The sequence below is a fragment of the Peromyscus maniculatus genome, chromosome 11 (assembly GCF_049852395.1).
Source record: "Peromyscus maniculatus bairdii isolate BWxNUB_F1_BW_parent chromosome 11, HU_Pman_BW_mat_3.1, whole genome shotgun sequence".
In the NCBI taxonomy this organism is placed as follows: Eukaryota; Metazoa; Chordata; class Mammalia; order Rodentia; family Cricetidae; genus Peromyscus; species Peromyscus maniculatus.
The window spans coordinates 74,221,353-74,237,798 of NC_134862.1; the positions used below are offsets into that span (position 1 = coordinate 74,221,353).

The 16,446-nt window shown below is 47.5% G+C and overlaps 1 protein-coding gene across 3 annotated transcripts; it reads right to left on the reverse strand.

Annotated features, from left to right (window-relative positions):
• Nucleotides 1-3,338: 3,338 nt before the first annotated feature.
• LOC102913886 (disks large homolog 5-like) lies at nucleotides 3,339-14,769 on the reverse strand. Of its 3 annotated transcripts, XM_076547894.1 has the most exons (7): nucleotides 14,563-14,769; nucleotides 11,490-11,652; nucleotides 10,231-10,359; nucleotides 9,372-9,543; nucleotides 5,420-5,535; nucleotides 4,323-4,419; nucleotides 3,339-4,168 (listed from the first exon to the last, which is right to left on the reverse strand). In XM_076547894.1, the coding sequence occupies exons 1-6, from the start codon at nucleotides 14,693-14,695 to the stop codon at nucleotides 4,332-4,334; spliced, it is 801 nt and encodes a 266-aa protein (XP_076404009.1). In that variant the 5' UTR covers nucleotides 14,696-14,769; the 3' UTR covers nucleotides 3,339-4,168; nucleotides 4,323-4,331. The 3 variants fall into 3 exon arrangements, with proteins under 3 accessions (XP_076404009.1, XP_076404008.1, XP_076404010.1); XM_076547893.1 differs by lacking the exons at nucleotides 3,339-4,168; nucleotides 4,323-4,419; nucleotides 5,420-5,535 and adding an exon at nucleotides 8,772-9,050 and having other exon boundaries at nucleotides 14,563-14,746; XM_076547895.1 differs by lacking the exons at nucleotides 3,339-4,168; nucleotides 4,323-4,419; nucleotides 5,420-5,535; nucleotides 14,563-14,769 and adding exons at nucleotides 8,772-9,050; nucleotides 12,461-12,548.
• Between the last annotated feature and the right edge of the window lie 1,677 nt (nucleotides 14,770-16,446).

A 16,446-nucleotide genomic window follows, 5' to 3' on the forward strand; every position in this document is an offset into this window, starting at 1 on the left:
ACACAATGAGATCTGCTATGGTGAAAGAGCAGCATCAACCATCCCTCTCCCTTCCTAGCCTTGCACAGACATGCTCTCCATCAGAGGCACATGGCTTTTGCTGCAGGCTCCAGCCACTCGGGCTAGTCTGAAGCTTCCTCCCAACCCTTAGCTGGTGGATCAAGAGGGACTCCTAACTTCCACCACCAGGAGCGCCTCTCAATTCTGCGTTTCATCTGAAGGCCCTAATCTGCACTGTCATCCAGGATGAGATGTGAGAGATCTGTTCCAACCCTGACAGTAAGTGATGCTGGAGCAGGATCTTGAACCCACGAACACCTTGCATGGATGCATGGCATCCTATGAAAATTAGCATGCCTACATCGTGTTTTTGTCCCTACACTTCTCCTGGAATTTCTCTCTTTGCTTGGGGATGATTCAGTTGAACTAATACAGCACACATGGCTAGAAGGACAAAAGTTAAGTGCAGGGTCTGGAGAGATGGCTTCTCCATTTTGAGTAGTTTTTCTCCCAAAGGACCAACCCAACGGAGCAGCTGAAAAGCTGCTTTAACTCCAGTTTCAGGTGGACTCTAATGACCTCTTCTGGCCACTGGTGGAATTGCATGCATGTGGTGTACAGCTTTGCAGCAGGCAGAACACAGATATAAATAAAAGAAATAAATCTTTTTAAAAATTGCACCAGTGCATTTTTAAGGCAAAAACAACAAAAAATGTCCCAACATATCTTGGAATGCATTCTCTCTGCTGTCGGGTTATCACTGATGCTATATTTCAAAAAAAAAAAAAAAAGAGGCAGATAGCTTTGATTTTTCTAATTTCTTTTTTAAACATTTTATTGATTCTCTGTTGGTTTCACATCATGCATCCCAATCCCACTCTTCCTCCTACCCATTCCTTCACATCTGAGCTCTGCCTTTGAAACCCCCTCCCCAAAACATAACAAAATTTAAGAGAAAAACCAAAAACCCAAAATTAAAAACAAACAAACAAACCTTGTCAAGGAAGATGTAGTGTGGTCCAATGAGTCACACAGTATACACCCTTTGGTCCATGCATCTTTCCTTGTAAATGTTCCAGGCCTCTCTGGCTTCTCTGCACTATAGATAATGGACATTCACTTTACTCCTGATAGCCTATGGATGCCTTGTGTCATGGAGATCCTGCAGCTTTGGATCTGCAGAATCGGGCCCTTCACATGCTCCAGCACTTCATAGATAAAGAGGATGTTGGGGCAGGATAACTCATAGCCCTGTTTCTGGGCCTGGGGGTAGCTGGGTTGGTCAGGCTGCCAGCTTTCCTTCATCTTCACCACCCAGGCAAACTCTCCAGCACACCCCAGCTAGTTCACACAATGCAGTGGGCAGAATGTAGAGAGGCAGGTCTCCTGCTTTCATGCCCTCGCGTCTGACTCACCCACACTCAGACCACAGGGACAGCTCTACTGTTTTGCCGAGGTGATGTGCCAGGCCCACAATCCCAATTGCCGCAGCTGGTGAGAGGCTGACCCCGCTCCTCTGTTCTCATGCCCCGGAGGCCAACTCTCCCACCAGCCGCAGGTGGCATTTGCTCAGGTGAGGCAGGCATCTTTCCCTTAGCCTTGCCAACACAAGGCAGAAGATGGGGGTGGACCCAGCTCTTCTGCTCTCACACCCTCAGGGCCAGCTCACGGGTACCACAACCAACAGAGTCAGCTCTACTGTGATGCTCAGTCCAGGTACAGGACCCACTCTCCCCAGTGCTGACATTGGTGAGGGGTGGGTCCAGTCCCCCCAGTGCTAAAGCCATCTTGGAGCAGGGTTAACTCTTTGCATCCCTATCCAGTCTGCAGTGGTAACAGGAGCCACTGATAACAACATGGACCAAGGCTGTGGCAGGGCAACATATCCAGACTTGGCCTTTGACAGCAGCCTAGGCCCAGAGGACACCAGGGTCCCTGGTGTCAGCAGAGGCCACTTGAATCTGTATGGTACCAGCAGAAGCACAGCCCTCAGACACTGACATGGTCCTAAGTAATGGCCCAGATCCCCACCCACCTCTCTGTGGCCCTTGATGTCAACACAGGCCATGGACATGTAAACAGATCCCGACTATGTTTGCAACATGAACCCAACGTGGTCTCCGGCTGAAGCCCAAGCCTGGATCTCACCATGGCCATGGTTGGCAGTGGAGGTCATTCAGGTCAGTGTGGACCCAACAGTACCCTGTCCCCAGGTGGTGGCCAGATTCCAGGCATCTGCCCTGACTTTGATGGCAACGGGAGCTGAGACATCAACTCAGAGCCTGTCTGCAGCAGGGCCGTGGACCAAGACATGACCCTCAACAACAGTCCCAACCCAGGTGTCACTATGGTCCTAGGTGGCAGCACAGGCAGCTAAGACACGCATGCCCCCTGTGGGGCTATGTCCCTTTGATACCAACAAGGTCACAGCTGGTGGCCCAGATTGCAGGTGGCTGCAAGGCCCTCACTGGTGAAAGGAGTCAAGGCATATCAACACAGACAACCCCACAGCTGTGTGTGTCAGGGCCATGGAAAGGACACTGCTCTTGGCAGCAGCCCAGGCAGGGACATCATCATGACCCTATGTGGCAAACAGGTCATGAATTTCTTTCCTACTCCCTTAGTAAATGTTTTTGTTTCCTAAGAGGCTGTAGAGCAATACCTGTGTGTTTCTTGTTAATTTTGTGTACATGATCATTTCATGAAATATGTATACAGGATGCCATTTTTAGGGATAGCTAAATATATGACCACAAAAAGACAAGATAGATATTTTTTTGTCATCATGCAATGGATATCCACTGAATTGGCAACATCATCCAATTCCAAAGCTGTGTGTAGCCCAGGCTGGCTGGAAACTCTCAATGTAGCCCAAGCTGGAAACACAAGAGGTTCTGGTATTATAGGAGGTTCTGGAGATACTGGAATGAGACACCACACCTGACGAAGGAAATTGGTTCTAAGACAGGAGAGTAGGAAATCACTTCCTTATTATTAACAATACAGTTATTTTACTCAATAGGGGCTTAAAGGGAGCAGTCACTATAAACAGCAAATAGCCTTAGCAAAATACCCAAATAATAAGAAAAAAGAAAGAACAAATAAATAGCAAACCTCAAACCATAACAAAGAACAGCAAAAACCCAAAACAAACAAAATCCAACCCAAAACCAAATGATAAAAATTAAGCTAAGATGCATTCTCTTGCTACAGATTGAGCAGCACAGACCTACAGCCTGTGGCTGACTTTGAAAACAGGGTAGGAAGGCCATGCTTCCTTGGGGTTTTGGAGGTCAAGCCCACATTGAGGCGAAGGAAGAGACAAGATCCTAGAGCACTCTTTGTGAACCTATGGGAAACTTTTAATAAATTATCACCCACTGCTTATCCTGTAATGTTTTGTCCACGGTTTGATCGTTCCAGTCAACATACATTTGCGTACTTCCTAGAGACCCAACAAAAACGTGGGCAGCATCTGACTGCCCAAGAACATCAAAGATGACTCAGATGTCTTCTATAAATCCTTTCTCAGGACCAGTCACCTCAGTCAGGACTGAAGAATTTTACATATGGAGGGGAAAATGGCTAACAGGAGGAGTGAGGGACTGCCGCCATCTCTGTAGGGCATCATCTTCAGCAACACTTGGGCTTGACATTGAGTCAGCTTCAACCGCTGGGCTGGAGAACGACATATGGTGCTTTTGGGTGTGGCCTGTCTGGAACAGCTTGATGTCAACAGTCTTCTGTGACGGATCTACTCTGCACAGGGAGGGCTGAGGACTCAATCAGCTGCCAAAGCCTTCCACACAAAACTGAAAGAAAAAGCCTTGCTCACCAACATCTCTACCTCCCATGTTGTACGCTTTCCATGGACCACGTTCTGTTGAGTGTCAGGGTTCTCAGTAATTCTTGTCTCAGGTTTTCTGTATCTCCAGCTCATTTGTGAAGCTTTCTTTTTGTCAGGAGTACTGGGTCAAGAGACCCATGGATCAGATTGGGCCTGGATCACCTGGAGGTCAGCTGGTATATGTCTCACTGGTGAGTTCACAGCTATCGGGGGGGGGGGGGGGGTGTCTTCTTCTGAGGAGGCATTGATCTGAAGGTGTAGAATGTCTTCTGTTCAAGGTGTCTGTGGCTTCTTTGGCCTCCTCAGGTCTCTCAAGATCTGCTATGTGAGAAGGAATGGCAATCAGACCCAGAAGCACTCTGGCAGGACCACAGGCTAGAAAAAAAAAATCACACTGGAAGCCAAGGTCAAGAGCTCCCAAACCCCAACCAATGCCATGTTTGCTGGGGATGGCATGCAATGGTGGCTCACTTGCCTGCGAGACTTAGTGCTCCTCCTGCAGCAGCTCTGTCTGCAGGAGGCTCTCATCCTGGGCTGTGGCCTGTTCCAGCTCAGACGGGAGACTGTCTGACCTAGAGGAGGAAGGCAGTTAGGGAACGGGTCTGGTGGGGACCCATGTCAGCTATTGAACCTGAACTAGCCCTAAGCAGCTGGACAATCAAGCATGACTATTCAGGTGAGGTCATTCCCTGCATTTCCCAAGGGAGAAGGGTCAGAGTGCACCTGGGCATGGAGTTTTGTTTTGTTTTGTTTTTTTTTTTTTTTTTTGTTTTTGTTTTTTCTCAGCTTTTAAAATCTCCTAGAAAATGAACTGAGAACTACACTGTGCTGGACAAGAAATTCAGCACATTTCCCCACTTGTCCAGATACATTGTTTTGAAAAAATATAACAGTGTAGCAATGTCTGAGTAACAGTCCGGGGCTGGTATGCAAGGCCCTGATGAGATTCCAGGTGAATGTGAGCAACCTGGGAAACGGAATGTTTAGATCTTCTAAGATCGTCTAAGGGAGCCTACAAAATAAATGCAGTGAAGGTTCTAATTACTCCCACAGCACAGAAACCCGCCTGGGTTCAACTCCTCAGCCCCTAAATCTTCTTATAGCAGAAAAAAATCTTTTCACAGGAAACAGATGCACACTGCAGAGAGCCTGTAATCAGCAGGAGTGTGCTGCATGCAGGTCTGCCCAAAGATAGAAGTTCTCTCTAAAGGAGAATACTGGAAGGATAATAAAGAGGCTGAGCACACACTGCCCTCCACAACCAACCCTCCTCCGGCTACGTTGAGGACTACCATAGGGAGATTTGTGGGGAGACACAGGGGACAAGGTACTGAGGACATACCAGAGAGCTCAGAAGGGAATGAGGGGTAGACAGTCCGCAGAAACACTAAGGATCAAACATGGTGTTTCCTGGAGAAGTTCTTGTTGACTGGGCCAGCACAATCCCCTGAGCTGTTCTTTCCCTGGCTGTGGCGAAGAGCCATCCAGATGGTGAGAATCCCATCAAGGACAGAGATCCAGGGACAGGTGACCTACATGGCTCTAACCGCTCCTCCCAGCTTGGGCTCCTACCTCTTCTCAAAAATATAGAAGTGACAGTGTAGCTTGTCTGACAAGTCCCCTTGCTGGGGGACCGGCTCCTTCTGCTTCAGCAGGTCCTTCAGTCTTGCATCCAGGCTCTCTTGCTCCTGTTCATTAGAAGGACATATTCTCAGTAGAGGGTTGCACACTCACATGCACACACATAAACTCATGAACATGCACAAGTACATGGATGCACACATACAAGCACAGTGTAAAGCAGTAACATGTTTAGTTTTCAGTTAATGCTAATATAAAGAGCAATCACCAGGGATACTATTGAGAAGAAGGTTAACTTTTGCTGGGTGGGAGAAGAACACAGTGGGCATGAGAGATAGGCAGCTCAGTGCCTATCCTGTGAACCTAATCCACAGACAGGTGGCCTCTGGGGTCCTGGCCCATTAGCCAGCCCTGCTTAGGAATCCTGTTTCCCAGGATGTGCAGTATAGGAATGTTCCACAGCACAGGACCACTGGATGTGGTAGACCAGTCTGATGGTCTTGTTCACTGCTTCCCAGCTGCCCCCAAGGTGAACAACTTCCTCCAAATGGAGCTCCTTTTACCATAAGCTACCTCACTTTGGTTCCGAATCAATGAGCTCAGGAAACTACAAAATCTCCACAACCTGGAGTCAAAAATCAACAATTCCTCCCTGTAAGGTAATTTGTCAGGGATCTGTTTGAGTAACCAAAGGCTAAGTCAGAGCCAAATAATTGCATGGATTATTTCATACTGAACAACATTCCATGGCAAAGCTCATCCACATTGTACTTTTTCACTCATCAAATGATGGACATCTGGATAGTTTCTACTTTGAGGCACTCTGAGGAATGCTGCTATAGTGCATCCATGCCCTAGCTTCTCTGTGGACACCTACTTCATGTTCTGGAGTCACTGGGTCACCTGGGAACTGCAGTCTAACTATCTGAAGAACTGCGTGTGCCTTCTCACTGTGCTATATCATTTTACACCACCAGCAATATCTGAAGGTCCTCATTTCTCCCAACTCTCCGTGAAGATGATTTGAACTCAGAGTGAACAACTTTGTAGAAAAGCAGTTACTGAGTGCTACAGACACAAGCCATGGTGAATGCTTCAGACCATCGTGTGCCTAAAGGTGTGCCCTAAAGGTGTGCCCTAGGGCAGCCCCATTCTTACACCACAGCATGGCTAGGGACTTCTGATGGGCCGAGATGCAGCTGGAAGCACACTGCAAGTCAGAATCTCTCAAGGAATAAAATCCGGTCCAAGCTTCAAGGCCAAGGTGAACTGTCCAAGGTTAGGCAAAGGTGGGAAGAAAGTGGTAGCAGGAAATGTGGATGAGGACAAGACCGGACACAGAGAAGGCACAGTGAGCCACCTGACCACCGAGTGTGCTCACCATTCACCCAGAGCAGAGAAGGCACACACACCCTCAGCCAGCCTAGCCTGCCTTTCAGACACCTTGTTTTGCCACAGTGGCCTCCTCCTCACCTCCCTGTACCACATTCCTCTGGTTTGCTTCAAAGACATTTCTTGCAAATATTTTTCCTCCTACAAATACCTGAAAACCACTGAGTTACAGTAGTCTTTGTGTCCTTTGCTCCAGACCGCAAGGTGGACATGTAGGAAGATGGGCAACAACACACAATATTTGATGAAGGCAAAGTGAGTGGGCACAGTACTTCTCCATAAAGTTGGAATCCATCATCAGTAAAGATGTTTCATGAGTAAGTGAACATACAGAAATGCAGAAATACACACACACACAAAAGTGAACACACCATTGCACACAAACACACATGCGCATATATGCACAGGTACTCACAAACACACACACGAGCACTTATCTCTACACATACAGGAATCATGGGCAGAGACATCCACACTCAACCACACATGGAGACACACACACTCACACACACACACACACACACACACACAAAAGGACACTATTGTGCAAACAAGAAGCAGCAGACACACAGAGAGACAAACACAAATAGAAGTACACACACTCATTTGAAAAGAAATGCACCACACAACACACATATACAAACACACACACACACACACACAAAGGGACACTACTGTGCAAACAAGAGGCAGCAGATACACAGAGAAACACACACAAACACAAATAGAGGTATACACACTCATATGAAAAGAAATGCACCACACAACACACACAAGCACACACACACACACACTTCTGAACCCAGAATGGTCAGGGAGACGACTGCTGCCTTTCATAACCTTTTCTGCTGTAGCGGGAGGCAGTGGGTCCTCCCAACAAGGCTCTTAAACTCAGCCGGGCTCTGCTACCCTGGCCTGTGCTTACATTTCCTTCTGTGAACTTTATCCACCCTGAGACTGACTGATCCCACGGGCCAAGTTGATCCATACAGTCTCTTCACTAAACCTCCCCTGGCTCCTCCACAGAAGACTTAATAGCTCAAGAGAAGAAAATGACCCATGGTCAACACCCAGGACGTTTTCAACAGGTCACACTGCATAGAAGATGAATTCAGCCCCAATGTCACTCAGAAGGAGGCCAGTGACGTCACCTGCAGTGCTTTTCAGAAATGCAGCACTCTGCACAACTATGAGAGGGAATCTGTTCTGAGACACAGCCATGCACATGATAAAGTCAGCAACACAATGCCAGCAAGGAGATACACTGTGGGATTCCATGTTGTGAAGCCAGAGACAAACCAGACATTTCCTGTCCTGTCAGCTCAGTGCAGGGAAAGGGAAGAAGTCTGCTTTTCATGTTTAAAATCGCTGTACAGTTTGATCTTTGTTATTTATTACAAAACACATTAACTCCAAAACAATAAACGTGTGTGAAATGAAGCGAGAGCTACTCCATCCTACCTCTTTCTGAGCTACTGAAACTTGTAACAATTAGAAGAGACAAAACAAGACAGAAGATCCACCTTGGAGAGCACAGGAAATCCAGAGCACTGGCCAGCCAGATTAACCAAACCAGAACATTTCAGGTTCAGTCAAGACCTGGGCTCAAGGGAGTAAGGGAGTGAGCAGCAGAGGACACCAGATGACATCATCTGGTCTACAAACACACCCATCAGTGTACACATCTACACACCCATGCACACACTTCGGAGAGACCACAGAAGTCCTAAGTGAGCAGAAAAATTGAAGAGGACATCATGCTGAATGAACAGTTGAATTTAGACTATGCACATCAGGAGTTTCAGCTGAGAACCACAAATGCTATCCGTCCCTTGGGGACTAAAAATTCCTAGGGGAACACGCAGCTTAGTCAAACTATGTTTAGGTGGTTGGAGAAAATGTCCTCTTGAAGCCTCAAATCTGTCACCCCAACCCTCAGCCTGTCAAAGTCCTCCCACATCGATGGTCATTGAGTCAGCTCCAGACTGGAAGCTCCAGGATGGGAGAACTGTCCAGCACCACCCACAGAAGACAGGGCTGACAAGCTGATACTCAGGCTCCTGTCAATGGGAACCAAAGGTTGAGGAAATGGAAGAGACCACATTAGGAAACAGGAAAAAGGAGCAGGCCACGTGCTACTCAAAAATTGACAGTGAGAACCACTCACTTGGCATTGGCTCTGGGCTCTAGTCCTTGCAGGCTGTTTCCTACATTCCATCTCACATGACCCCTGCAAAGCAAATGAGCCACAAGCTGCTGACGTCATCAAAGAAAGAAAGCTTTGTGCTATTCCCTAAGTAGCTGCCTGGATAGCAGCCCGCTGACTACAAAGACATGCAAGTGTGTGATATGTGACTGACCCATCTCCCTCAATGGACTGCAGCTTCTAGCAGAGCAGGAGGGTCTCCAGAGAGACTTGTGAATGATCACAGAAATAAACAACTGGATGGTATGTAGGTGGGAGTCTAGATGGGTGAGTGGATGGCTGCATGGGTGTCTCCATGTTTATGGCTGAACAGGTGGGCAGCCTGGCCCCGCTGCCGAGGCCTACCTGCTGCTGCTCAGCACAGGGGTCACGGATCTTCTCATGGGCCTCCTTCAAGAGCTTCCTCACCTCCTCACAGGACTCCTGAAGCGCAACCTGCTCCTCCCACAGCTTTCTGTTCTCCAGCCTCAACTCACGTACATTTCTTTTCAGTTGAGCCAAATCTCGGAGTTTCAGGCTGTGGAGATAACAAACCCGCCAACCAAGAATGGTGAGCCCCATCCAGCTCCAAGTACCATCAGCCATCCCTACCTCCAAGTACCACCAGCCCTGAAAAGTCCCAGGCCCCCAGACAGCCCAGGACTGGCTCTCACAGCAGCCAAGACAGCATCATACAGTGGCAAGCCAAATCGAGAGAATAAATAACGCCCGAAAGATTCAAAGTACTTCTGAAAATCCTGGCACCAGAAGTGATCCTGTGCCCCTGAGAACACGATGCGGCCAGCACCTGTGCTTAACTGCTCATGGTACTGGGAAAGCAGCGGCAGGTAGAGGACAAACCCTCTCTGAAGGAGGGCAGAAGTCCCTATTGGAATAAAGTCTTTCTATGGGTCCCATGGCAACAAGCTCTGGGAAGCCCCTGCCAGAGCCCCAGGGTCCCTGGGATGCCTGACACTTCATCTGCCTGACACTCCCTTCCTGGTACAAACCATTTTTCTATCAAGGGGCTCCTGAGACTGGCAGAACATCACTGGTGGGGGGGCTCTTTTCACACTTACCAAAACTGAGTCCAGGAGGCACAAGTCCAAGGCCCACAAGGAAGCTGCTTGCTAAGAGGTAGACAGGCTAGGACTAGAGCCCTCACTTTGGGTCAAAGACACAGAGGGCACAATCAGTCCCTCCTAAGCTAAATCAGGCACGGTACCTGTAGGATGCATTCTTCTCAACCAGCTGCTTGCACCTGTTCAAGGCATCAATGACCTCCACAGGAAATTTCTGGAAGTCCAGCATCACCTGCTTATGCTCCTTTTTCAACATATCCAGAGAATCCATCCTGTGGTAGGGCATGGCCCCAGGAAAAAAGAACTCCATGAACACAAGACTCAAGGATCATATGAAATCAGGGTGTGTCCTGGCCTACCCCAGCCCAGTAGATGCCACAGCCTGGTACCTATTACACTGGGACCTCCTGGTGCTTATTAAACTTCCTATCCTGTCCCCAGGCCAGAAGAGGCAGGTGGTCCAAAGGGAGGGAGTCAGGGCTGCATGAGCACTCTAAGTTGGCTTGGAGATTAGCTCTCGAAGAAGTTCCCAGGAGTCCATGCCACATATCTGGGCCCACCAGGAACCTATGATGACATTTCTCCTGTCTTCAAAACAGGATTCTCATTCCTGGGTGACTATAGCTACACTGAGAACCAGAGAACACAATCAGTATTTCCAAGGAGAAGTCCCAACTTCAGGATGCCTCTATAGACTCCACAGGGGATTCCAATGTTCCACCAAGGTGAGCACAGTGGCCAGGAGGTTTGCTGCTCAAAGTGGGGCTCCCTGGCCTCAGCACTGTCATCCCCTGGAAACTGTGAAAATGGGAAATCCTCAGGCCCTGCCACAGACGCCAGACACCTAGGAGTACACCCCCACACGCCCACATGTCCTCTACCTCCACATGCACACCACATACAATCATGGTGCCCATGAAATACAGGGAGGTGGCACTGTCTCAGATTATGAGGAAGAAGACCAGAGAGGAGCTGTGATGAGCTTTAGGCCTTCCAGCCACAAACTGAGATTGATCAATGGGACCAGGTCCCTCCAGCTGCTGCCTGGCGCTTTCTGCACACAATCATCAAGTACAAAGACTCACCACAAACTCACAGCACCTAGCATGTCCCAGGAGCCAACACCTGTCAAGGCTTCTTGAAATGCATGTTGAGAGCTCCTAGCCCTGTCCCCGGACTGTGATTCTGGTCACAGGTCCTGCTTTTCATTTGGAAGAAGGAGAAGAGCCTGTGTCCCCTTCTCACATCTACCCAGGTTCCAAGTTCTGCCTCTCTGATGCACTCAGGAAAATTAGTTTAGGCACCAGGACACCCTGGAGGTTCTGCCTCCTGTGCCTCAGGAAAGCTTGGCTTGACACTGTGGTGTCAAGATGGTCAGCAGAGAACTGGGCATAATGACTACCTGTTCTTCAAATCCATGTTGGTGTAGGTGTCCAAGATTCCATAGAGCTCAGTTTGCTCATATGTCATACTCTGCAGCTGAAAGGTAAGTTTCTCCACATCGTTCATTTCCTGCTCCTGCTCAGCAAAGGTGGAGAGTTGGGATGGTGCCTCTCCAGTGGTCCCTGCAGGTAGAGAAAGACAAGTGAACTTGTATACCTAAATTACATAGAGCCAGGAGAATCCATGCTGAGTCCAAAAAAGAAGCCCAAAGAAGTGGAAATGCTAGAGACTCAGTCAAGGCCCCAAAGAGCAGGGCAGCTGTCCTCAAACTGATGTCCATGAGCTGTGTCTCTGTCCTCAACCACCATGGCTAGGAATGTGCTTCCATCCCTAATGCAGTACCCTAGCCCTGGAAGGCATAAGTTATCTCCAACATGTAGATTTGGAAGACAGTGTCACCTCAGATCTGATGTGATGCAGGTAAGTCCTCTTGTCCCTAGAGCTTAGCTGCACCAAACATGATCCCATGTGCCCAGGACCAAAGCATCTGAATGTCTGAGACTTTGGTGCATGGCCAGGGGAGTTTCCCTCCCTTCTTATTGGCATCAGATTCCCATGGAAACTGAAGGAGTCCATGAGGATGAAGTGCAGCAACACTGTGCCCTGACAGGGACACGTAATTAGTCACTCTTTTGCTCCTGCTGGCCTTCCTTTCCACTCACAGTGAGATGAAGAATCTCCCAGAAAAGTAGCTGGAGGCTTGACAATCCATGGCTCCCCCAAACTAACCACCAGAAACTGCTTTCTCAGGGCCTGCTCTTAGGGAACCCAGAGAATCAGGATAAGCCCATTGCTTCCCAGAAGCTCCCAGATGCTGAGTCCCACTACTGGAAGGCCCAGCTCAAGCTCCACTTCCTCTAGGAAGCTCCCCATCCCCTGCTCAAGAGTCACTGTGCCTTCCCCCAAACCATTGATTTCTCCATGTTTTACACTGAGACCAACGCCCAGCTTCCTTCTGCCTCTCTCAGGCCTGCCATGTTCTCCATTTTGTCTCCCAGACAGCCAGCTCAGTCTTGGCAGCATGTCTATGGGCAATGAAAGAATACCCCACAGTCACTTGATGTTCCCACCACACTGGTGACATCACAGAGAATACCAAGGGCTCTCCAGAATACAATAGTTTGTCCAGAGCAGGGACTATTAGGGTCACCACCAGCAATCTTCACCCACCTACTGACAAGACTTCTGCAAATCACTGGAAGCCATACTACACTTCCCAAGGGCCTTCCCAGAAACACAAGGGAAGACCATCATTGCCTCCTCATTGCAAAGCCAGAAATCTATCCTTCTTTAGAATATATCCACTACTTCATATGCAGGAAGTTGAAGACTCAACCCAAACACATCCCAGGAAATGGCTCAACCCCTTCTTGAGATGTCTAGTCAATAACATGAGAAATAAAGATATCTAGGTAATTACATAAGGATGGTAGGAGAAAAGTTCAGTCCCCTGAAGACAAGAACATTGTGGAGGATCCACAAGGCTGTTACAATACGTTGGTGTGGTGGGAGATTGTGAGTGTCCTGTCAGAACAAACATAAATCCAATAGTTGATAAAAAAAAAATTACCCTAAAATTTCAGAAGAATACATTACAGCTATCTTAAGTTAGCAAATTGCAATCAAGTAGGGACTGGTCAGGCTGCAGATACAAAGAACTGGGGCTCCCCAGGTGAGCCCTCAAGACAAGAGCAAACACTCCCATAAATAGTGATGGTCCATTCCTGCACTTGAATTTGAGAAAAGATGAATGGCTATTGAGAGGCCACACACAGATATACAAAGGCATTTTCAGAAAATCAAATTTGCCATAGTCATGGGGAGAGTATGTAGTGTGTCACTGCTGTGGTGCTTCACCTAGAGCTACACAAAAGCCAAATTCCTTGATCTGAAGCCACCTGTGACAATGCACATGCCCTTAGGAAGGGGGAAACAGCCAGCTTAAATTACAATATTCATCAGAGAATGAGAAGGGCAGGCAAAGAACAAAAAAAGGGAGATGATTGGGATCCTTTGCCCTCAGTAATACACAATTCTATAAGTCAAGGGACAGCACCTGCCCTACATACTACCTCATCTCAGTCAAACCTGACACTGAAGAATACTCAGGAAGTGACTGATAGATGAGACTGTCCAACAGGTTGTGAAAAACCAGACTTGAGTCTCCCCCTCTGTAAATGTCAATTCTTCCATCTCTCTATAGGGAGGTGATGTCTCAGAAGGTACCTGCTTTCCTCTGTCTCCCTTCACAATTTGACGCAGGGAAGAGCCTCCTAAGGCTTATCCACGGCTGCAGGGGATGCACATTGGCTTCAGAGCCCTCAGCCATGTGCTTTCAGAAGCTTGGAGATGATTGCTACTGTCACAAGTACTCAGGTAGTGTAGGGATGCCCAAATCACTTGCTGGCTGCTTCAAACTCTTGTGTTAATGGGGAAGCCATACAGGGGCAGAATATAGTCACCAGGTTCTCAAAGCCATCCCCACTGACAGCCCAGGACACCCAGAGCTGGCAGGAAGAGGCAGTCTCTGCCTAGGTCCTCAAGCTAGCTAGCATTCAGGCTGATCTGGAGACCTGTGTGCCACCCGCAGCTGGGAAGTCAGAAGTCTTAGGGGTCACTGGAAGAGAGCAGCACTTGGTGCCTCGGCCCTGCTAGTGGCTGTGATATAAAGTATGACAACCTCAGGTTTGCCAAGGGACTCTCCTTTCTCTATTATTACTGGGACACAACCTAAAGGACTCCACTGTGGGCACAGTGCAGTGATGGTACTGAAATCTCATTAATTCCTCTGTGCCTCCTTCCCCACTCAGAGTGAAAGCAGAGGGTCCCCAGAACAAAGGCTACAGCCTTGTCAATTCCTGACTCTGTCACACTAACAATCATGAATCCTTGATGTGGGTCAACCATTTAGGAACTCAGAGAAGCAAGATAGACCTACTGCTTCCCAGAAGATACCAGGTCCTGAGCCCTAGGCCTGGAAGACTCAAGGCCATCACATCCAGAAAGTTCCCTAGTCCCTTCTCTGAACTCACTGCGTCTTCCCTGGGACCATTGGTCTCTCCATGTTTTCCAGTGAGACCTAGGGCCAGCTTCCTTCTTCCTGATTCTGGTCTCTCCATGATGTCCATTCTCTCTACCAAAGAGATTCCTCAGTGTTGACAACATGTCTGTGGGTCAATTTTATAGGCACTGAATGAACATCCAAGGGCACTTGGTGTTGCTACAACACAAGTGACATCACAGGGGATTCCAAGAGCTCTCCAGGATACAGCAGAATTTCCAGAGAAGAGACTGCTGATGTCATGGGGAACAGCCTTTGCCTCCTTGCCAATTAATTCTCCATGAACTGACCAGAAGCTGAAGTTTCCTCTCCAGGAGTCTCCAGTGACACAGGGAATCTATTCAGCACCTCCTCCTCCAAAGCTAGAAATTTTCTCTGCTTCATTAGAATCTTTTCACTACTTCACCCATGGGGAGTTGAATGCTCACTTTATAAACACTGCCCAAGAATGACCCTTTCTCTACTTAATATCCATACCCCATAATATGATAAATAAAGCATAACAAAAAGTTAGGTCAGGGTGATATTGAGGATGAGGGTTGAATCCTCTGAAGTGAATAAGCACCTGGGGAAGGGGAAGGTTTAGGGAAGGTGGCCATTGGGAATTTGTAAGTGAGCTGAGACCGATATGTCTCTATGTTATGAGATCCAAACTGCTCTAGAATATCCTCGACACATGCCTGGTATAATAGGGATCTCTAGAGCAACGGAAGTGATAAAATGAATCTCTATATATATTAAAAGGGGATTTGTTAGAAGTGCTTCCATGCTGTGCTCTAGCTAATCCAACAATGGCTGGCTATGAATGGAAAGTCCAAGAATCCAGTAGTTGCTCAGTCCACAGAGTCCAAGAATCCAGTAGTTGCTCAGTCCATAAGACTGGATGTCTCAGCTGTCTGCAGTATATGCTGGATTTTTAAAGAAGTAGACTCTCATGGTATTGAGAGTATGGATGTACTAAATAGGCAAGAGCAACCAGGCAAAGATAAAAAGCTTCCTTCTTCCATGTCCTTCTATAGGCTTCCAGCAGAAATGATGGTCCAGATATTATTTGAATTAAAGGTCTATAGTAATCCTCCCTCAAAGATCCAGACTAGAAGTAGATAGATCTTCCTGCTTCAAATTAGGCAGAAATGGTTCACAGGTGTGCCCTCTATTTTTAGATATTAGTTAATCCCAGATTTAGTCATGTTGACAACCAAGAATACCCATCACAATCTTATTCCCCCTCTTCACTAATATTCTTGAGCAAATGGCTCCCCAGGAGAGTGAAAGGAAAGAGTGACAATAATCAAAAGGTACATCTGAATCAGCTGTAGATCTTATGGTCATGATGACGTTTAGTGGTCTCTTTATATCCACGGATGGCTGAAATAAACTGAAATATCAGTCATTGATTTCTTGTGTAGGAGAAGATCAGGTAGAAATCCAGTAACAAAAGAATCTGTTCTTCCTTTATACTTGAAGATTTGAAATTCAAATAATTATGTTATGTCTGGCAGTAACTGGCGGGAAAGGGTCCAAGAGACAGAAAATGAGTACTCTTTAAAAAAAAAAAAAGTAAGAATGGCCTAAGAGAAAATACACTGGACCTGTCAGAAAGAGTGTGGCATCAGAAAGAGCCATGTGAATTTGGACTTCAGCTCCTCTAGATCACATCTGCTTACTCCATGCATCCTGAGAAAGGAAAAAACTCCTTGTTAAATAGGAGGACACACGGAGGACTTCCATGTGCTCTTCATTGTAAAGAACAGCTAGAAGCCTTCAATTGCTTTCACAGCAAAAATGGCTAGTTAGGATTTGAAGTTTCACTGATGATGATTAAAGAGGCAGAATTTGGAGGTAGCAGCACCAG